At 41.3% G+C, this 22,656-nt stretch overlaps 1 protein-coding gene across 7 annotated transcripts in view; it reads left to right on the forward strand.

Annotated features, from left to right (window-relative positions):
• The window catches only part of LOC105483121 (ubiquitin protein ligase E3 component n-recognin 4), a 140,140-nt gene that overhangs the window by 18,340 nt on the left and 99,144 nt on the right, over positions 1–22,656 (forward strand). For all 7 annotated transcript variants that reach the window (XM_011743792.3, XM_071099420.1, XM_071099424.1 and 4 more), the window contains exons 12-26: positions 5,369–5,468; positions 5,608–5,745; positions 6,622–6,739; positions 7,929–8,116; positions 9,080–9,239; positions 9,359–9,444; positions 14,089–14,258; positions 15,559–15,841; positions 16,581–16,716; positions 18,279–18,358; positions 18,868–18,996; positions 19,691–19,873; positions 20,013–20,138; positions 20,226–20,455; positions 22,400–22,521. In XM_011743792.3, the coding sequence (XP_011742094.2) occupies positions 5,369–5,468; positions 5,608–5,745; positions 6,622–6,739; positions 7,929–8,116; positions 9,080–9,239; positions 9,359–9,444; positions 14,089–14,258; positions 15,559–15,841; positions 16,581–16,716; positions 18,279–18,358; positions 18,868–18,996; positions 19,691–19,873; positions 20,013–20,138; positions 20,226–20,455; positions 22,400–22,521 (2,249 nt within the window). The remainder of the gene's footprint in view (positions 1–5,368; positions 5,469–5,607; positions 5,746–6,621; positions 6,740–7,928; positions 8,117–9,079; positions 9,240–9,358; positions 9,445–14,088; positions 14,259–15,558; positions 15,842–16,580; positions 16,717–18,278; positions 18,359–18,867; positions 18,997–19,690; positions 19,874–20,012; positions 20,139–20,225; positions 20,456–22,399; positions 22,522–22,656) is intronic.

Below are 22,656 nucleotides of genomic sequence, written 5' to 3' on the forward strand. Positions count from 1 at the left end.
CTTCGTATCAATAGGGAAATTTGCCTTCCTACCTGGTTTGAATTTAACAACGAAGATAATGATCATGATCTGTTACCTCCACAACATAGCTTGGTGATTTTTAGATAAGTCACTTATTCTCTTTGATCCAATTTCCTCATCTATCAGAGGGGAAAAATATCTGTGCAATGTGTATTTCAGGAATTTTATGAAGTTCAAATCAGAAGAACATGTTTCTGTCTTATAAAGCGGGCTTGTTTCACTTGGAGTTGAGTTCTTGCGTGTATAACCCATAAGATGAGAACATTGTTAGGGCCTGCTGGTTTGCTTCCTGTAATGTTTGCTGTTGTTTTGACGAACTCTGAGATATGTCAAGAGATGTGACCAATGTGCTGTTCAGGTTTTGTTTTCTAAGCCCAGGTGTTTCTGGATTTTATTTTTTCATTCAATTCCTATCATATGCTAGGCCCTATTCTAGGCATTGAGGATATAGCACTAAACAAAGTGATGCCCTTGCCTTTATGGAGTTTATTTTATATCTGGAGAAACAGTGAACAAATCTACTAATGAGTAGATTATAATCACATATAAATGTTGTGAAGAAAAAGATGTCAGAGCGAGGGGCCAGAGAGTCATAGGGGTTTATTTTATTTTATTTTATTTTATTTTATTTTATTTTATTTTTTTGAGACAGAGTCTCCCTCTGTTGCCCAGGCTGGAGTATAGTGGCGCGATTGTGGCTCACTGTAACCTCCAATTCAGGGGTTCAAGCAATTATCGTGCCTCAGCCTCCCAAGTAGCTGTGATTACAGGTGTACGCCACCACACCCAGCTAATTTTTGTATTTTTGGTAGAGATGGGGTTTCACCATGTTGGCCAGGCAGGGTTTTGAACTCTTGACCTCAAGTGATCTGCCCACCTCAGGCTCCTAGAGTGCTGGGGTTACAGGTGTGGGCCACTGTGCCCAGCCCAGGGCTATTATTTTAGTTAGGATGATCCAGAAAGGGCTCCAAAGACATGGTGTAGAGACCATATGTGAGGTAACAGAGCTATGTAAGTATTTGGGGTAGAATTGTTCAGGTTTGAGATGGAAGTATGATTGACATTGCTGAGGGATCAGCTAGGTCTGTGTGGCTAAAATGGAGAAACCAAGGTGGGAGAGTGGTAGAAAATTAGTCAGACAGGTAACCAGTGGCCAGATCATCTAGGGCCAAGTGCGCAGTCAGTAACCGTTAGAGGGATTAAACAAGGGAGAGATGCAACCTGATTTATTAGTGATCTGAGAATAGACTGCAGGGCATAAGGTAAGAAGGAGGGAGAACAGTTAGCATCAAATGCATCATTCCAGGTGAGATATGAAGGTGACTTGAATAGAGTAGTGTGGCAAAGGCAGAGAAAAGAGGTCAAATTGGAATATATTTGGAAGGTACAGCTGTCAGGATTTACTGATGGCTTGCATGTTGGGTGTGAAAAAGATGACATCACGATTTTTTGGCTTGAGGCCACTGGGTTGTATAATTTACTGATACCAGAAACACTTGTTTAGGAGTGAGTTGAGTGGGAGGAAGGGGAAGAAATAAAAACGTAATCTTGGCCATGCTGAGTGTAAGATGACTGTCAGACCTCTATGTCAGATGTTGAGTGAGCAGTTGGATATGTGAGTCCGGAGTTTCAGGAAGAGGTCACAGCCTGGACTGCATTAACAAATTACCCTCTGAGCATCTTCTCTGTCCCAGGCTCTGTGTTAGTTCTGGGGGCTGTGATGAACATAAAAATGGACATATTCTCAAGAGACATGAAGTATATATCCATACAAATATATCTTTTTCTTTCTTTTTTTTTTGTTTTTGAGGCAGAGTCTCACTCTGTTGCCTAGGCTGGAGTGTAGTGGTGCAATTTCAACTTGTTGCAACCTCTGCCTCCCAGGTTCAAGCAATTCTTGTGCCTCAGCCAGCAAGTAGCTAGGATTACAGGTGTGTACCACCAGCCCAGCTGATTTTTTTTTTGTTTTTGCATTTTTAATAGAGATGGGGTCTCGCCATGTTGGCTAGGCTGGTATTGAACTCCTGGCCTCAAGTGATCTGCCTACCTCAGCATACCAAAGTACTGGGATTACAGGCATGAGCCAATCTGGCTGGCCATGTCAAATTGTATCTAGAGAGTATTAGAACAGGGGCATTTGACCTGGTTAGGGACATCAGAGCAGGCTTCCTCAAGGAATTAAGCTGAAATCTGAAACCGGTATTGACATGGTAAGGCGATAGATACTAGGCAAAGTAAGGAGGTGAGAGTGTTCCAGAGCAAACGGTAGTTGGTGATTTTATGAGTGGCCATTTTCATTCTTGGCATTGTAAAGGGAAATGAAAGAATGCCAAGAAGTATATCCTTAGAAGTAGCAGTCACGGTTTTTTTCTTTTTTTTTTTTTGAGATGGGGTCTTGCTCTGTTGCCCAGGCTGGAGTGCAGTGGCACCATCTCTGCTCACTGCAAGCTCTACCTCCCGAGTTCATGCCATTCTCCTGCCTCAGCCTCCTGAGTAGCTGGGACTACAGGTGCCCGCCACCATGCCCGGCTAATTTTTTGTGTTTTTAGTAGAGACGGGGTTTCACCATGTTAACCAGGATGGTCTTGATCTCACGACCTCATGATCCACCCGCCTTGGCCTCCCAAAGTGCTGGGATTACAGGTGTGAGCCACCGCGCCTGGCCACAGTCATGCTTTTAAAATGGCTGTTGTTTCTTCATATTTTAAAAGAATGCATGTATGTTGTATAAGTGACAAGCCATAAAGATGGGCATAAATAGGAAAGGTAAAAATGATCCCAAATTCTACCACTCAAATTGGTAAACATTCTTTCAGACATTTTTCTGTGCACATATAAAAACTATGTAAGTTTACAAAAATGGGATCAGTGTATATGAAATACTGCAACATCTTTTCAGTGATACTATTAAAATGTCTAAGTTTTTAATGGCCAGCAGTATTCCACTATGTAAATATACCGTAGTTACCTAATTCCCCTATTGCTAAGCACTTATTTAGATTGTTCCAAATGTCTTGTTTTGGTAAATTTTGCTTTGATAACTTCCTGAAATATAAACTTTTGGGAATTTAATTATCCTCTTGGGATGAATTCCAAAAAGTGCCATTGTTAGGACAAAGGGCTCACATATTTAAACACTGGAAATGTTTTCTCAAACTACTCTTTAGAAAAGTAACACTAATTTGCATTGACACCAGCTGTGTGCTTATATGCCCATTTCCCCATGCTCTCTTTGACACTGGGTATCGTTAGTCTTCATGTTTGCTTATCTTAGAGGAGAAAGTGCTATGATATTTCATGTATTTGTATTTCTTTGATTACTAGTGTGATTGTATTTCATTTCATGTATTTATTGGTCATTTGTATTTCTTTTTTTTTTTTTTTTTTGAGATGGAGTGTCGCTCTGTTGCCCAGGCTGGAGTGCAGTGGCGCGATCTCGGCTCACTGCAAGCTCTGCCTCCTGGGTTCACGCCTTTCTCCTGCCTCAGCCTCCCGAGTAGCTGGGACCACAGGCGCACACCACCACGCCCAGCTAATTTTTTGTATTTTTGGTAGAGACAGGGTTTCACTGTGTTAGCCAGGATGGTCTCGATCTCCTGACCTCGTAATCCGCCTGCCTCGGCCTCCCAAAGTGCTGAGATTACAGGCGTGAGCCAACGCGCCTGGCCAGTCATTTGTATTTCTTTTGTAAACTGCCTTATGTCCTTTGCCTTGGTTTCTTTTTGGTATTTGTCATTTTTAAAATTTTTTTATTATTATTTTTACAAAGATGGAGTCTCACTTTGTCTCCCAGGCTGTAGAGCAATGATAGGATTATAGCTCACTGTAACCTTGAACTCCTGGGCTCTGGTGATCCTCCCATCTCAGCCTCCTGAGTAGCTAGGACTACAGGTGTGCACCACCATGCCCAGCTAATTTTTAAAATTTTTTGTAGAAATGGGATCTTGCTGCGTTGACCAGGCTGGTTTTGCACTCTTGGCCCCAAGCAATCCTCCTGCCTCAGCCTCCCAAAGTGCTGGGATAAAGATGTGAGCCACCGCGTCTGGCCTGTGGTTGTTCTTTTCTCTTTTTGATTTATATGAACTTGTAAATCAGATATATTAATCTTTTGTTATGTGGACATTTTGGATAGGAGGGAAACACTTTACTCGAATGTAATTAATTTTCTTTTCTTTTTCTTTTTCTTTTTTTTTTTTTTTTTTTTTTTTAAACAGAGCCTCACTGTATCGCCCAGGTTGGAGTGCAGTAGTATGAACACAGTTCACTGCAGCCTCCACCTCCTGGGCTCAAGTGATCCTTCTGCCCCAGCCTATTGGGTAGCTGGTACCACAGGTGTGCACCATCACGTCTGGCTAAGTTTTTCATATTTTGTAGAGACGGGGTCTTGCCATGTTGCCCAGGTTGGTCTTGAACTTCTGGGCTCAAGCGATCCTCCCACCTTGGCCTCCCCAAGTGCTGGGATTATAGGCATGAATCGCTGCTCCCGGCCTCTCTTTTATTCTCTTAGATTTGTTTCCAGATATTTTATAGAAGTTGGTAATTCTAACCTTTTTCTTTTCAAAACAATGACTCTTTAAAAGTTCAATCTACATTTAAAAGTCAGCATCTTTGCATATGCCATTAGCTTTGAACTGATTGTTTAAATTCCAGAAAATTTTCGATTTGGGAGTTTCTTCTATTCCAGGAGGATTTATTTGTTTATTTATATATATATATAAAATAGTTTTTTTGTATTTTTTAGTAGAGATGGGGTTTCACCGTGTTAGCCAGGATGGTCTCGATCTCCTGACCTCGTGATCCGCCCGTCTCGGCCTCCCAAAGTGCTGGGATTACAGGCATGAGCCACTGCACCTGGTCTATTTATTTATTTTTGTTTTAAGACAAGGTCTTGTTCTGTCACCTAGGCTGGAATGCAGTGGCGCACCTCAGCCTCCCAAGTAGCTGGGACCATAGGTACATGCCACCACGCCCGGGTAGCTATTTAATTTTTTTGTAGAGATAGGGTCTCCCTCTCTAGGTTGCCCAGGCTGGTCTCAAATTCCTGGGCACAAGTGATTCTCTCATCTCGGCCTCTCAAAAGTGTTGGGATTTAAGGTGTGAGCCACCATGCCCAGCCTAGTCCAGGAATTCTTAACCTGCAGATCCTTAGGCCATCTGTGGATGGGGTTCAAGGAGATTGTGAACTTCAGAAATTTTATGCAGATGTATGTATGTACAATTTTTTTTTTTCCGAAGAAAGGTCCACAGAGTCTGAAAGGGGTCTGAGACCCCAAAATGGCACTCTTTCAGAAGTTGTAATTTATTGTTAATTATTTTAAGGATTGTGTTTTCCTTTTTCTTTGCGTAGGCATCAGGGATTTGGGGTACTCTCAGTAATATTGGCAAACCATGCCATCAAACTGCTAACGTCACTCTTTCAAGACCTACAAGTGGAGGCGCTTCACAAGGTGAGGAGGTTATCCCCATGGTAACCAGCATATTGATTGCGGGATCCACTTCTGGCCAAGCTAGCTTGATCCATCAACTCAAGTTGTTTTTTCTGGCTGAGTAGTATCATTAATTGCCCTTTGATATCATTGCCTTCAGGGTTGGGAGACAGATGGCCCCCCTGCAGCCCTGAGCATTATGGCCCAGAGCACTTCCATACAGAGGATTCAACGGCTGATTGACTCTGTCCCACTGATGAACCTGCTCTTGACGTTACTTTCAACTTCCTACAGAAAGGTGGGTGGGAGTCAAGCCATTGATAATTTAGAAGAATGTCTCATAATTTATATATGATACATATTATATGTTTTATACTATATATAAAATATATAACATATATAAATATATTTATTTTATAGATATATATATCTATAAAACTGTCTTGAAATGAGTAAGACTGACTATACACCATGATTTTTATAGACCCAAAGTTGTGGTAATGGTGTAGAAGAAGTGAGAAATTCTTTTTTTTTTTTTTTTTTTTTTTCTTTTTGAGAAGGAGTCTCGCTCTGTCGCCCAGGCTGGAGTGCAGTGGCCGGATCTCAGCTCACTGCAAGCTCCGCCTCCCGGGTTTACGCCATTCTCCTGCCTCAGCCTCCCGAGTAGCTGGGACTACAGGCGCCCACCACCTCGCCCAGCTAGTTTTTTGTATTTTTTAGTAGAGACGGGGTTTCACCGTGTTACCCAGGATGGTCTTGATCTCCTGACCTCGTGATCCGCCCGTCTCGGCCTCCCAAAGTGCTGGGATTACAGGCTTGAGCCACTGCGCCCGGCGAAGTGAGAAATTCTTAACGGGTTGAATCTATCCAAACATTTGAATCAGTTGTTGATGATCAGTTTTGTGATACATGTAGCTACTTGGTGATTTCTGATGATTGGCCTACTGAAGCAGAAGCATAGAGGACACTATGGAAACACTCGTTTTTTTCAGTTCTTGTCCACGTCTGTGGTTGGTAGTGTTTTTGTAGGATAAAGTGGTGAAAGTCCTTAAGGGAGCTATTAAGAGGCATACTTCTTGGATTTAGGAAAAAATAAAGAGATTTGGAGAAAGTTTTCATGTGGTGAATGAGATTAAATAGGATGGCTCTGGTTGTGTAATTGTCATTTTCCTAGGCATGTGTCCTGCAGCGGCAGAGGAAGGGCTCCATGAGCAGTGATGCCAGCGCCTCCACCGACTCCAATACTTACTATGAGGATGATTTCAGTAGCACGGAGGAGGACAGCAGCCAAGGTAGGGGCCGCTCTTTTCTCTCTCCCAGAGATAAGCTATAGAGTGCAACAGGAGTGTTCTCAGCAGATTCCTGTAGTTTCCTGAACAAACAAAAGTTTCCATTTTGTTTTCACCTGCTTAGCCTGGACCTTGGTTTTATGTGCACTCAAAGATGACATGTTATTTAAGATCAAGTTGAGCTGTTGATGAATGAATGATGGACACAACTTTCAGCCAAGCCCGGGTTACTTTTCATTCCTTTCCCTCCAGAATCAGAAAACATCTCAGTTATTCCATATTTCTTCCTGTGTTGTCTCATTTTGTGACCTCTGCTCTAAGCTTTCTCAGTGAAACTCAAAAGGTCACATGTGAGGTGTTCGGTTTGGATGTTGTCACAGTCATAGTTTAGGGAAGCTTGAGTAGAGAAACCTAATCCTGTTGTAGTGAACACACTGGCATGCCCTCCTGCCTTAGTTTGATGAGAGAGTAAATAAGGTAAGTACCTCAGATTCTTTCATAATCACGTTTGTGGGAACAATGTGAAATATGGAGGGAGACGTGATTCTTACCATCCTTTGATTTATGGTTGATAAGGCAGGTATAAATTTGCTCTTGAAAATGTTTGGCTTGTTACCAGTTAAATAATGTGAAGTTGTTTCTCTTTCTTTGTTGGGCTCCTTAAAAAATAAATCGGCTGGGTGTGGTGGCTCACACCTGTAATCTCAGCACTTTGAGAGGCTGAGGCAGGTGGATCACAAGGCCAGGAGTTCGAGAGCAGCCTAGCCCATATGGTGAAACCCCGTCTCTACTAAAAATACAAAAATTAGCTGGGCATGGTGGCACGTGCCTGTAGTCCCAGCTACTCTGGAGGCTGAGGCAGGAGAATTGTTTGAACCCAGGAGGTGGAGGTTGCGGTGAGCCAAGATTGCGCCACTGCACTCCAGCCTGGGTGACAGAGTGAGACTCCCTCTCAAAAAAAAAAAAAGAAAAATAAATCAGTTTTATTGGGGTATAATTTACATGGAATAAGATGCTCTTATTTTATGTATGCATTTAGATGTGTTTTGATAAAAAAAAAATGCAACCTTGTAACCACCATCACAATCAGGATATCCTTGTGTTCCTTTTGACTTAAGCACTTTTAGGAAGCAGATGCACTAAAAACATTAAAAAAAAAATTATTTTCGTTACTTTCTCTTTCTCTATTCAGACGATGACAGTGAGCCTATTTTGGGGCAATGGTTTGAGGAGACTATTTCTCCCAGTAAAGAGAAAGCAGCACCTCCGCCCCCTCCCCCACCTCCTCCACTGGAAAGTTCTCCTCGGGTTAAAAGCCCCAGTAAGCAGGCCCCTGGTGAGAAGGGCAACATTTTGGCGAGTCGCAAAGATCCTGAGTTGGTAAGTGTAGGTTTGTAAGGTTTAGGGGAAGTGGACATGGGGAACTAGGGGTATGAGGAGCAGATCATTTGAACTCAAACATTTTGTGGCTTGGATAACTGTAATGTTTAAAGATATTTTTGCTTAGGAGTTATATGTCTTGATTATTTGTCATTAAATATCTTGTGTGACTGTTACTGTTTCTTTACTGGCCTTTAGAATTAATCAGAAGTAGGTTTGAAACCTACTTCTGTCACTTACTGGCTTTGTGACTTTGGGCAAGAATCTGAAGTTTTTCCAGCCTTAGTTTTGTCTCCTATCATATGAGAGTGATTGTACCGGCATCTAAAGGTGTCGTGACATCTTAAAGAGAGACTGTTTGTAAAGTGCTTAGCGTAAGTCGGATACATCATAAGTGCTTGCTATGGTTGAACTGTTGGTTCAACTAGTATTGGTTATCTAGTAAGTGTCAGTCCCCATTCTGATGATGTGAGTCAGATATAATTCTTGCCTTCATATTTATAGCTTACAGTCTAGTCAAGGATGTGGACATAAAACATTTATATAATAATTCAATTTAATTTTAGTAGAGAAGAGGTAGGAATTCTATATATGTGTAATAATCATTAATATAGGCTTCAGGATTGAATATATCAGTAATGAATTGGAACTGGACAAAGGACCTTAGGAGAACAAAAGAAATGGGTCAGTCTATGTGGAAATCCTGTTTTCATACACTGTTTTGTAACATCTGTTATATTAAACTGGAATACCATTTTGTGTAAGTAGAATTACATGGGAAAGAGAGACTCTCATAATGAAACTTAGGCCCACTGTAAGTGATTTAAAAAATCTGATTCTTTCATTCATTGTGTTTATTGCATGAGACCTCTGAGCGTATTTTATTTTCGATTTGTAATCAGAGTTTAGAGGAACGCTGGGCTTATGACCCTGATAAGAACTTAGTTTTTGTGTTCCTTTCAGTTCTTAGGTCTGGCTTCCAACATTTTGAACTTCATCACCTCTTCCATGTTGAACTCTCGAAACAATTTTATCCGAAACTATCTGAGTGTATCTCTTTCAGAACACCATATGGCCACCCTAGCCAGTATCATCAAGGAGGTAGACAAAGATGGACTCAAGGGTCAGTAGACAAGATATGTGCCTGGTGGATTTTTTTTCTCATGGAGTTTGGCTGTTGGCAGGGAAGTGTGGTGCATTCAATAGCTGCTTAAATAATTGACTTTTCTACTTATCTTCAAGGTTCATCAGATGAAGAGTTTGCTGCAGCTCTCTATCACTTCAACCACTCGCTGGTAACCTCTGACCTTCAGTCACCTAACCTGCAGGTTTGTGTGTGCTGTGACCATCTAAACAAGAGCTCATGACACCAGCTTCCATAGGCTGCAGCTCCAATTGTTTGTTTGTTTGTTTTTTTGAAATGGAGTCTTGCTCTGTTGCCCAGGCTGGAGTGCAGTGACACGATCTTGGCTCACTGCAACCTCCACCTCCCAGGTTTAAGCGATTCTCCAGCCTCAGCCTCCAGAGTACCTGGGATTACAGGTGTGTGCCACCATGCCTGGCTAATGTTTGTATTTTTAGTAGAGATGGGTTTTCACCATGTTGGCCAGGCTGGTCTCAAACTCCTAACCTCAGGTGATCCACCCACCTCAGCCTCCCAAAGTGTTGGGATTACAGGCGTGCGCCACTGCGCCCGGCTTGTAGCTCCAGTTGTTAGGGAGCAGTTTGTCATTAAATCCCCTCCCTGGAAAGAGCGTTGAGAGGTGATTCTAATATGTCCCTGTGCCTTATATTTAGGATCATTTCCAGAAATAAAAAATATGTCCTTTATCTTAAGTCAGTAAGCTTAAAGAAAAGGAAAACCCACAAAAACAGAAACTCCTGATGATTATAGTAGCAGAAAAGTGGACAAATACACAAGGAGGCAATTTATATGAAAATAAGTATAAGTGGTCAATAAACATAGGAAGAGTATTCAACACCCCTAGTAATTGAAGAAAGACAAAATGTGTGTTTTAAAAGAATCAATCAAATTATAGGAGATAGATACTGTCATATACACTTGTACTTGCAAACCCACCACCAAAACAAAATCTAGGACATTGATTGTGAACTTCCAATCTTGTGGTTCTCTCTCCCCACTGAAATAGCTGATGTCTTGAATCCTGCATCTCAAGTTCCTTATGTCCTTAGTCATATATGTATATGTATGTGTATGTATGTATATAATCTGTATTCCTTAAATTTAAAAAAAGTTTTAATATTTGCTTGTAGTTTTATAGCAAATGACATCATGCTCTATGTAATGTTTTCAGGCTCTCTCTTTTTTTCATGTAGTATGATATAGGACTGTATTGCCAAGATTCATCTATATTGTTATATATTTCTATAGTTCTTGTTTGGACAAATGTGTGATATTCAATTATGTTTGTGACTCAAAACCACAATGAGATACCACTTCACTTACACCCATTAGGGTGGCTATCATTAAATGGAAAGTAAGTGTTGGTGAGGATGTGGAGAAAGTGGAATTCTTGTTGCATTGCTGGTGGGAATGTAAAATGGTACAGTATCTATGGAAAATAGTATGTCAATTCTGCAAAAAATTACATATAGAATTACTATATGGTGGCACGTGCCTGTAGTTCCAGCTACTCAGGAGGCTGAGGCAAGAGATCACTTGAACCTGGGAGTTTGAGGCTGTAGTGTGCTATGATTGCGCCTGCGAATAGCCTCTGTACTTTAGCCTGGGCAACACAGCAAGATCCCCATCTGCCAAAAAAAAAAAGATAGAATTACCATATGATCCAGCAGTTCTACTTATATACCCCAGAAGAAATGAAAGCAGGGGCTTGAACAGGTGTTTATCCACCCATGTTCATAGCAGTGTTGTTCACAGTAGCAGAAGGTGGAAGCAACCCAGGTGTCCATTGACATTTGAATGGATAAACAAAACATCCATCCCTACAATGAAAGTTGTACAGCCTTCAGAAGGAGGGAAAGTGTGACCCATGCTACAACATGGATGAACCATGAAGACATGATACTAAATAAGTCAGTCACAAGCACAAGTACAATGCTGTATGGTTCCACTTCAGAGGTACTTAGGTAGTCAAATTCATAGAGACAGAAAGTAGAATGCTGGTTGCCTGGGGCAGGGAGGTGGGAAAGTGGGGACTTGGTGTTTAGTGCATACAGTGTTTCAGTTTGGAAAGATGAAAAAGTTCTGGACGTGGATGGTGGTAAGGGCTGCAGAATAATGTGCATGTACTTAATGCCACAGAACTGTTCATGTACAAATGGTTGAAATGGTAAATTTTATGATACTTTACCACACAAGAAAAGTAAAACAAAAATAGTGCTTGGTACCTAGTACTAATACCTACTAAATGTTAGCTCTCTTTATAATTGTATTATTGTTTAATATTATTGTTGCGGTTTCTTGTTTCATTTGTTCAATACATATTCATTGGGCACCTACTATGTGCCAGGTACTATTATAGACACTGAAGAGGTAAAGATAACTTGAATTGGTGTGGGATCATGAAAAAGGAGGGAGATACGGCACAGGACATTTAGCAGAGATCATGGGCCATTATTTGAATGGGGTGAAGAGCACGGAAAGGAAGGAGTCCTGGATATTACCCGAGTTTAAAACTCAAATGAAACTAGAAGGATGCTGTTGTCATTAATAGAGGTAGGAAAGTCAGGAAGGAGAGTTGGTTTGGGGGTAAGAGAGACTGGGTTTTATTTTGTTTATTTTTTTTAGAGGTGGGGATCTTACTATATCTCCCAGGCTGGTCTTGAACTCTGGGCTCAAGTAATACTCTTGCCCTCAGCCTTTTGGGACTATGTGTGTGTGCCACCATCCCCAGCTGGTTGGTCTTCCCTCCCTCCCTCCCTTCCTCCCTTCCTTCCTTCACCCCCCAACCCCGTCTATCCGTCTGTCTTCCTGATGGGGTTTTGCTATGTTGCCCAGGCTGCTTGAACTCCTGGCCCAAGTGATCTTACCACCTCAGTGTCCCATATAGCTAGGACTGTAGGTATGAGCCACTGTGCTCGGCCTAAGGTTTCAGTTTAACTATGAAGAAGTTTTGGGGTGCCAGTGTCTAGAAAATAGTTGGGAATGTGAGTGAAATTCAGGAATTAAATTGGGGCAGTTTTTGAGGTAATGAGAAACAGTAAGACTAGCAAGAGAGCTGAAGGCTGAGGCTGAACCCTCAGAAATGCCAGTATGAAAGAGGAGTGGAAGAAGGGAGGACTCCGCCAGAGTTCTGCTGCTAGATGGACTGTGGTGCAGTTTGACTTCTTAGAGAGTCAGTTACTTTATTTAGAGCTGAGAAGGAAGGATTGAGGTGGGAGCGAAAGACCAGGTTCCTGTGGCATGTTAACTCATTTTTGTGGCTCTGAGGCCTGAAAAACTGACACAAAGATGAAAAACAAGAGCTAAAAAAATAGCGTTAAAAAATAGCGTTATAAAGAATATGTGTTACTTATCCATATATATGGCTAGGTACACCCCTTGATTTGAACATTTAGATTTTTTTCCTGATTTTTCCATTATTAAAACTGTGCTACAGTTAGTATTTTTCATGTAGCTCAGGTAGGTTTTTTTTTTTAAATTGTTTCATCGAACTTAGGAAATTAAGAAGTTGTTTATGACTGTGTTGAGAACATGGTGTTGAGAATGGTGGTTAAGAACATGGTTTTAGAGGCCAGGTGCGTAGGCACTTTGGGAGGCGGGTGGATTGCTTGAGGACAGAAGTTCGAGACCAGCCTGGCCAACATTGTGAAACCCTGTCTCTATTAAAAATGAAAAAAATTAGCCAGGCATGGTGGCACATGGTAGCATGTACCAGTAGCTGGTAATCCCAGTACTCAGGAGGCTGAGGCACAAGACTTGCTTGAATCCAGGAGGCAGAGGTTGCAGTGAGCCGAGATCGCGCAACTGCACTCCCGTGATCTCAGTGATGGAGTGAGACTCTCAAAACCAAAAAAGAACTTGGTTTTAGAGATAAACCTGGCTTTACCACTTAGAGACCTTAAAGCTTTGGTCATGTTCTTCACTTTCCCTCCTCAGTGACATGGAGCATATAATACTTCCTGTCTCTGCCTGGCACATCCTGTGTGACAATAAAGTACGCTCTGCGCTTAGCTCGACCTATGGTAACTGCTCTTGAGGCCGGCGACATTTTGCATAACATTCATTTTCAAGGAAGGGTCCTTGAGGATGTAGTGTAAAAATATAATTTAATTTGGCAGACTTAGAAATTTATCCTACATCCCACAGTAACCATGCTTTGTGTCTTCTGAAGCCAAATGAGAAAGCAGGCATTTGTCTGGTTTTCCATTGGCATCCTGCTCAGTGTGTGTGTGTGTTTGAGAAGATAATTTGCAGCTTAGCTAACTGAGCTGAAAATGAAGCTCATTTGAAAGACATGCTCCACCTGGAGGTAAAGAACAGCCTTTGTTGAGTTCTGGGCTTTCAGATCTCATAGGCAGAATTTCTCTGCCAATACAGCGAATCTCTTAAGTTGTTGGATCTTCCCCTTTTGGGTGTTATTTGTATTATGTAACTGATTATTAAAGAAAAACTATTAGCTATTATAGTTGCTCAAGAAGTTTGCTTTCAAAGGCAACAACTTTTCATGTTTTGTCCCTTTACAAAATTATCCCAATTCTGATATCTCAATGCTTTTCTCCTTTTTCAGGAGCCCATATCTGACACTCATTAACTATAAATGTTAATGAGGTTAGATCAGTAAATTTTCATTTATGTTTTTCTCATTTGTTGACCTAAATGATCTTTATCCAAACTATTCCAAAATCTGAATTTCTGGGTCCTTCTTTCTTTAAAATATTCTGTCCAATACTAAAACAAACAAACAAACAAACATTTGAGAACATGAGTAACCTTTTGACTTTATCCTATATCTGTTTCCTAATGTTGGGTTCCATGTCTTTCTTGTCAGAACACACTGTTGCAGCAGCTAGGAGTGGCTCCTTTTTCTGAGGGCCCTTGGCCCTTGTACATTCACCCTCAAAGCCTCTCTGTGCTTTCACGCCTCCTGCTCATCTGGCAACATAAAGCCAGTGCTCAAGGTGACCCTGACGTCCCTGAATGCCTTAAAGTTTGGGACAGGTAAGATGCCTCCAAGAGAAGGTCTGTAGAGGTTATTTCCTTTTTTATTTGTTTGACTTTGTAGTTAATCTGTGGCTTTGATACATTGCTGTAATGATAATGTTTAGAGTGGGAAGGGTAGAAGAGGGATGGAGTTGGAGATGTGCTGTTAAAAAAACAAGTATGTCAACTTTGGTCTGGAAATAAAGTCTCCCTGTAGCACATGGCGGATTTGGTTATAATTATTAGATGGAACTACAATCTTGAACAGAACCAATTTTATCCTGATCTGTTTTTTTTTAAAGACAAGCAGGGAAGCCAACTCTGTCCTTGGTTATTTTGCTTTCAACATGAAGCCACTTAGGGGGACTTGCAGTCTTTTTTGGACAAATTTTAAAGAATTTTTTTCCTTGGGGGAAGCTCAGATTAATCATCTAAATCCGCTTTAGATGGACCTGTATTTGCCATTTTTGTTTACATGGTTAGAAGTCTTCAAAGCAGTTTGTTTTCCTAAAAGGCTTTGTTTTTCCCCATTCTAGGATCAAATAGCTCTAATGCTGGATTTTAGAAATCATAAACCTCCTTGAATGCCAAAGACTCACTATATTTTTCCTGGTGGAATCTTGCAAAAAGGCTGAGAGGGTAGAGGGGTGCAATGAGGGAAACCCTTGTTAAACACACAAATCTCTTTCCTAATATTAAACCACAAATCTCTTTCCTAATAGCCAAAGGCAGTAGAAACATTTGGTTACATTCATTCCTTTTTTGCATAAAAGCTCTTCTGACAAGTTCTCTGAATAGTATACTTTCTTTTTTATTGCTTTATAGTCTATTGAGTTATTTTTGACTATTATCATGCAGTGATTTTTAACCTGTAGTATAAACTCTCAAAACTAGAATTAAATGATAGAATCAAAGTATAGGGAAAAGTAATTGAATTAGTTTTACCTGTCCAAGTTTATTAATCAGAAAGGAACAATAGCAGCATTTTTGGGGGGAGCTTGTAGTACTTTTCACCATCACAAATGACAGGGTGGGCATTAATATGCCTGTGTTAAGGCTTGCCTCAAGCGATCCTCCCCTCGACCTCCCCAGGTGTTAGGATTATAGACTGAGCCATTGTGCCTGGCTGGCCAAGTCTGACTTTTTTTAGCCACAATTTAGTTTCTCTCTTCTCTTTACCAGTTAGCCTTTTTTTCTTCCTTAATTTGTTATCTTACTGCCTAGGTTTAGGAAATTTAACTCTTCTAATGCTTGACATTATAACTCTTGGAGAATGCTCTTTTCCCCACCAGACATAGTCATCTTTTCTCTCTGGTAGGTTTTTGTCTACAATGAAGCAGAATGCCCTGCAAGGCGTGGTGCCCAATGAGACAGAAGATTTGAATGTAGAACACCTGCAGCTGCTCCTCCTCATTTTCCACAACTTCACTGAGACAGGCCGGCGGGCCATATTGACGCTTTTTGTCCAGATCATCCAGGAGTTGAGCGTCAACATGGATGCTCAGATGCGCTCCGTGCCACTCATCTTGGCTCGCCTCCTTCTCATCTTTGATTATCTGCTTCATCAGTACTCCAAAGCCCCTGTATATCTGTTTGAGCAGGTACAGACCGACACATTCTTTTTTGCTTCACTGTTATTGAGAAGTTAATTCTTCTCAATGGTTACCATGATCCATAGCCCAAATGACCTAAATAACCTGCTCACTTTAGGTTTCAAGTGTTGGGAGGTTGGTGGGTAGGATTAGGAGAACCACTGAGACTTGTAGTTGATGTTTAGCCGAAGTGATAAGTGTAGATTACTTGATTTGATGCATTTTTTAAAAGTGGAATGTAGGCTGTGTTCAAAGGCGTTCTTCCATGAATTGCCCTGCTCTACCTGTGTCTGATGCAGTGCCCTGAGCATCGGCCCTCAATGAGTATTTCTTAGTGGTTGAATGACAGTCAAGTAGTAACTTTTATGGATTGGTAAATTCCTTTGTTGTAAGGATCCAAAATGAGAATAGGAGGTCCGTTCAAACTTAACTGTGTTCAGCATTTCTTAAAATGTTTCATTGAACACTAGTCCCTTTATGTTCCACCAAAAATTGTATTCCAAAAGTAGTCGCAGAAAAATCTTTAAATTTTTATTTTGGTTTATGAGTTTCCCAGGCTTTGATATACCAAGCTATTATCATACCTGAGTGAAAAGCTGAATGGTGCCCAATAAAACAGAATATTTGAATGTAGAATACCCACATTCAGACTTCCAAGATTTAGTGTACCGAGCTATTATCATGCCTAAGTGAAAAGCTGAATGGTGACTGTGTATCTTTCTTAATTTCAGTATTTGTGTTTTAAAAGGTACAGCATAACCTGCTAAGTCCTCCTTTTGGGTGGGCAAGTGGATCCCAGGACAGCAACAGCCGCCGGGCAACCACTCCTCTCTATCATGGGTTCAAAGAAGTAGAAGAAAACTGGTCTAAGCATTTCTCATCAGGTCAGAAAGAAGATTGTCAGTAGGAAACTGACTTACTGGTTCTCACTGGCGGGGTTGAATTAGAAGCTTGGAGACTCTTGGAGGATCTTTGGTCATTTGCTTTAGTGTAATCCCTATGGATGGCAAATCACCTATGGATTAAAACATTTCAGAAATGGACTCCCACATAACCTACATTTATTTATTTTTTTAAAATTGAGGCCAGGGACTGTGGCTCATGCCTGTAATCCCAGCACTTTGGGAGGCAGAGGCTGGCAGATCATTTGAGGTCAGGAATTCGAGACCAGCCTGGCCAACATGGTGAAACCCCATCTCTACTGAAAAAATACAAAAAACATTTAGGCAGACTTGGTGGTGCCTGCCTGTAATCTCAGCTAGTCTGGTGGCTGAGGCAGTAGAATCACTTGCACCAGGAAGCAGAGGTTGCAGTCAGCTGAGATTGCACCACTGCGCTCCAACCTGGGCAGCAGAACAAGACTCTATTTCAAGGAAAAAAAAATTGAGGCTGAGAATGGTGGCTTATGCCTGTAGTCCCAGCACTTTGGGAGGGCAAAGTGGGAGGATCGCTTGAACCCAGGAGTTTGAGACCAGCCTTGGCAACATCGATCCCATCTACCAAAAATTATTTTAATAAGTAGCTGGGCATGGTGGCACGTGCCTGTGGTCCCAGCTGTTTGAGAGGCTAAGGTGGGAGGATCGTTTGAGCTTGGGAGGTTGAGGTTGCAGTGAGCTGTGATCACGCCACTGTACTCCAGCCTGGATGACAGAGTGAGACCCCTGTCTCAAAAAAAATAAAAACTAAAAAATAAATTGAGACACAAGAAATCAGAATCCTGGTGTCTGGCCATGGGGTACAGTATATGGATTCTTGCCACTCTGTGTGATTAATTTTCCTCATTTTCCCTTAGAGTTGTGGTTCTAATGTACAGCTAAATTTCATTTTGGGTCTTGGTGACATGCTGGTCTGAAACTAATGTGAACATGAGATTATCTCTAGTGTTTCTCTCATATAGCAATTGTCTGTTCTTTGGATGAGGTATTTCTTGTGTGTATTTTTAATGTGCGTTTGTGCTTATCCTGAGGATTATTAGATGTTAAGTGTATTTTGTGGAAACTTTTGTGAAACCTTAGTATGAGCTTACTGTTCTCTCTTACTATTTGATGTTAGGGAAACAGCATGTAAGTTTAATGTGTTCAGACTAATGACATAATTTGTTGATTGATTTGATTCTAGAGCACCCTACTTAACTCTTAGAGCAATTGTTCTCAATGGGTGATTTTGTCCCCTCCCCTCCAGGACATTTGGCAATGTCTAGAGATATTTTTGGTTGTCATAACTGGGGGTGCTACTGGCATTCAGTGGGTAGAGGCCAGGGCTGCTGTTAAATCACCTAGAGTGCACAAGATGGCCTCCCATAGCAAACACTTATCTGGCTCCAGATGTCAATATTGTTAAGGTTGGGAAATCTTGTTGTAAAGTATTTTCTGAGTTTTTATGTTGCATACTAGTTAGACAGAGTTAAGAATGAGACCATTCTTTTAATCAGCACATTACTTTTCAGACGCTGTCCCACAACCCAGATTCTACTGTGTCCTGTCCCCAGAAGCCTCAGAGGATGATTTGAACCGACTTGATTGTGTGGTACTAGGAATTTTAAAACTGCATTTTATATGTGGGTCAGATGGTTTTCCACCAGAATCAGCCTACTGGGGGGAAAGGGAATAACTGACTTTTTATAGTCAGGAAATGTGGTCTGTGTTACGATTTGAGCTCATTCTAATAGGAAAATGTTACTTGGATATTTATTTGTTGGGTGCACTTTTGCTGTGGGGGTCGTCCTTGCTGGATTGGCACCTCTGGCCCTTGATTTTTGAAGACAATCTTTGTTAGCGTTTTTCACATGCAAGTATTTTAATGGACAAAAATAATTGCCTTACTCTCTCATTCTAATGCCTGCAGTTGTGTGCTCACAATAGCTTGCAAACTGTGAGCACCATCCCAGAATGGGAATCTGCTCCAAGGAGAAATTAATGAGTATGATTTGATGGGATATTTTGTCAATCATGAGGATAAATGATAGTGCATAGGCAGTAGGAAAAAATACTTTAAAAATAAAGAAATGATTGTCTGTCTTTCTTTCTTTATGTCAGGCATGTGACGTCCTTTTCTCCAAGCTTGTCAAGTATGATGAGCTTTATGCTGCACTGACAGCCCTGCTTGCAGCTGGGTCCCAGCTTGATACAGTTAGGAGAAAGGAAAACAAGAATGTAACAGCCTTGGTAAGATGGTGGAACCCTGAGAAGTCTTTGGGTTGTGTTTGATCATTGATCATTTCTATCAGAAATTTTCTTCTGAGATGTAATCAGTTTATTGAATATTAATTTGCAAAACTGACTGATTCTTCAGTATTTCTAGGTAGTTTGGGTAGCTATGTTCACCTTAAAGAGAATTTAATCAGCTTTTGCATTTTTTTTGGTTACCACTGAGAGAACTGTAATTTAAGAATTAGTGGTCCCCCCCAAGTGCCATCTCTCCTGTGAATACTGGTTGATGTGTGATATTGAAAGCCTCAAGCCTGATATTTTTCTGTGGCTCTATTAATGTGTCTCTATACTTCTAGAAGCAATTCCAGGCCACAAAAATGAACAGCTGATTGCAGGTCTGCTAAACAGAATGTCCTGCCCTCTTTTGGTTAATTGGTAAATTATTAGGGAGCCAAAGTTGTCTTGGAATAGCCTTTTTGGTCTGTGAAATGTGCAGAATATGGAACAAATTATTTGTATGTGTGTTCTGCCATTTTCTGGTAGGTGCACTCTCTAGAAAGATCTGGAGAATGGACTTGGGGGCCAAATGTCAATTTAAAATCAGGACTCTACACAATTCTTAAAAGTTGCATTTGGAGCAGTTTGTACTGTGAGGGAGATCTTGAGGCAATACCAAGTGCTACCTCTATGCTCCTTTTCCTTTCTCCAGGAGGCCTGTGCCCTTCAATATTACTTCTTGATACTATGGAGGATCCTAGGAATTTTACCACCATCAAAGACTTACATTAACCAGCTATCCATGAACTCACCTGAGATGAGCGAATGTGACATCTTGCACACTCTGCGATGGTCTTCTCGGCTCCGGATCAGCTGCTATGTCAACTGGATAAAGGTAACACAGAGCTTGCTGCTAAGACTATTCAAAGCCAGAGTGCTTTGTGCTTTCTGAAGCTTTTAAATTTGAAGGTGATGAAAGCTTTGGACTCTGCCTATATTGATCTCCTAAACACTTTTTCTTGCTGTCCAAATAGGATCACCTTATCAAACAGGGAATGAAGGCTGAGCATGCTAGCTCGCTCCTAGAACTGGCATCCACAACCAAGTGTAGCTCAGTGAAATATGATGTTGAAATAGTAGAGGAATACTTCGCTCGACAGGTATGCAGTATTGGAGCCTAAATGATAGAACTTGGTTTCTACCATAGCCTTTTGCCACAACTAATTATATTTTGCATATTTTTAAAGATCTCATCCTTCTGTAGTATCGACTGTACCACCATCTTGCAGCTGCATGAAATTCCCAGTCTGCAGTCCATCTACACCCTTGATGCTGCCATCTCAAAGGTCCAGGTCTCTTTGGATGAGCATTTTTCTAAGATGGCTGCTGAGACTGATCCTCATAAGTCGTCTGAGATTACCAAGAACCTACTTCCAGCCACGCTGCAACTCATTGATACCTATGCATCGTTCACCAGGTGTGGTGAACTGCCTGCCCAGAGATGCACATGCACTCTGCACTCTGTGCAAATCCCCAAGTGACTCAGAATTTGATGTTTTTCCCTTTCGTCAGCTTAGGGTTTTTTCCCCCATGGTATAATGCTTTCTTCTCTAGTATGAAGGGGTGCTTGATGAGGGAATTTTCAAATAGTGCAGGAGGAGTCAGGAGGAAGTTTAATGTCTATAATTCTTTAAATATTTTGTACCATTTTACTTACAGGATACAGAGAAGGGTAATGTAATTTTTCTAAATACTGTCATTTTTCTTATTAACTGAGTTAAAGCTCCTTAAGTGCTCTTTATTTATTGTTATTAAAGAAAATTTTTTTTTGAGGTGAAGTCTTGCTCCTGTTGCCCAGGCTGGAGTGCAGTGGTACGATCTTGGCTCACTGTAACCTCCACCTCCCAGGTTCAAGCGATTCTCCTGCCTCAGCCTCCGGAGTAGCTGGGATTACAGGCATGACCACCACGCCCGGCTAATTTTTGTATTTTTAGTAGAGATGGGGTTTCACCATGTTGGCCAGGCTGGTCTCAAATTCCTCACCTCGGGTGATCCATCCGCCTCGACCTCCCAAAGTGCTGGGATTACAGGCATAAGCCACCGCGCCCGGCCTTTAAATGCTCTTTAAATGTCATGGTATGTACTTGGAGAAAAACATTTCTGAATGAGTTAGAACTTATTTCAAATTCAACTCTTTCTATGACAAACACTGTAGACTTGCATGCCCTGTAGACTTTGGTCTGTATGATGTTTAAATATTTTAAAGTTAATTTCAGTATATAAAATTAGGAGATTATTCACATGTCTAGATTTCTGGCTTTTCTTAATTTGGAAGAACTGGCAAAACTGGGCCTGACTTACTTCCGAAACAACAGTAACAGACTGGAGCTGAGAATTAGTTCCCTTTGCAGCAGTTTTCACAGAGCTCTCTCAAGCTTATTTACTTTATCTGGTCCCTGTAGGATCTCAGTGTTCACTCCTGTTCTATGGGGCTTTTTTTTTTCAGACGTAGTCTCGCTCTGTCGCCCAGGCTGGACTGCAGTGGTGCGATCTCAGCTCACTGTAACCTCCGCCTCCTGGGTTCAAGTGATTCTCCTCAAGTTTCCCGAGTAGCTGGGATGACAGGCGCATACCACCATACCTGGCTAATTTTTGTATTTTCAGTAGATGTGGGGTTTCTCCATGTTGGCCAGGCTGGTCTCGAACTCCTGACCTCAGATGATCCACCTGCCTCAGCCTCCTGAAGTGCTGAGATTACAGGTGTGAGCCACCTCGCCCCGCTCTGTGGGCTTTATGCTGCCCTAGATCTTTGTCGTACTTAACTAACCTTGTCTCTTAGTGTGACTGCCTTACAGAAGATAGAGGGCCGTTGTTTGAGGCAAATTTTTTGAACAAATATGTATGGCTGCTACGTGCCACGTACTTTTCTAAGTGCTAGGGTTATGGCAGTGGCCAAAGCACACCAAGTCATTGCCCTCTGGGAATTTACAGGCTGTAATCTGGCCTGCTATGCCAGTGTTTTCCACACTGAGCTGTTAATGTTTCTGGCCAAGTAAGCTTGCAAAATGTTGGAAAACAGTTTTTTTGTTTTGTTTTGTTTTAAAAAATAAAGTATTCAGAGCCTTTACTAGATACCTTGTCAATCTTCTGAGGTGGAGGAGGAGAATAGATATAGTATTCATTGTTTCTCAGGCTTGTTTGTCAGGCAGTTAAGGTTTGGAGATTTTTTGGGAGCATTTCAGAGGAGGGGACATTCTTTGGGAAACAATTACCCATGAGACCAGGAAGAAGCAGGCACTATCAACTATATTAAATAGATAGGAAACTGAGAGAGAGGATTTTCAGCCAGTCTAGGCCTAGTTTTTCCTAACTGGTGGAATTAGATTCCTATGGCTTCACTTTCCCCCTATTTTTACCCCAGAGCCTATTTGCTGCAGAACTTTAATGAAGAGGGAACAACTGAGAAACCTTCCAAGGAGAAACTGCAAGGCTTTGCTGCTGTTTTGGCTATTGGCTCTAGTAGGTGCAAGGCAAATACTCTGGGTGAGTGAACGAATGTGCTTTTGAATAATGTTACTACAACAGCTACTACTGCTAGTACTACTACTTCTCTCCCTTGGTGCCTACTGGCATTTACTGCTTATTGGAGCCTTTTTGTGTATGAAGCATTTAGGTAGG

This window comes from Macaca nemestrina, chromosome 1, assembly GCF_043159975.1.
Source record: "Macaca nemestrina isolate mMacNem1 chromosome 1, mMacNem.hap1, whole genome shotgun sequence".
Taxonomy (NCBI): domain Eukaryota; kingdom Metazoa; phylum Chordata; class Mammalia; order Primates; family Cercopithecidae; genus Macaca; species Macaca nemestrina.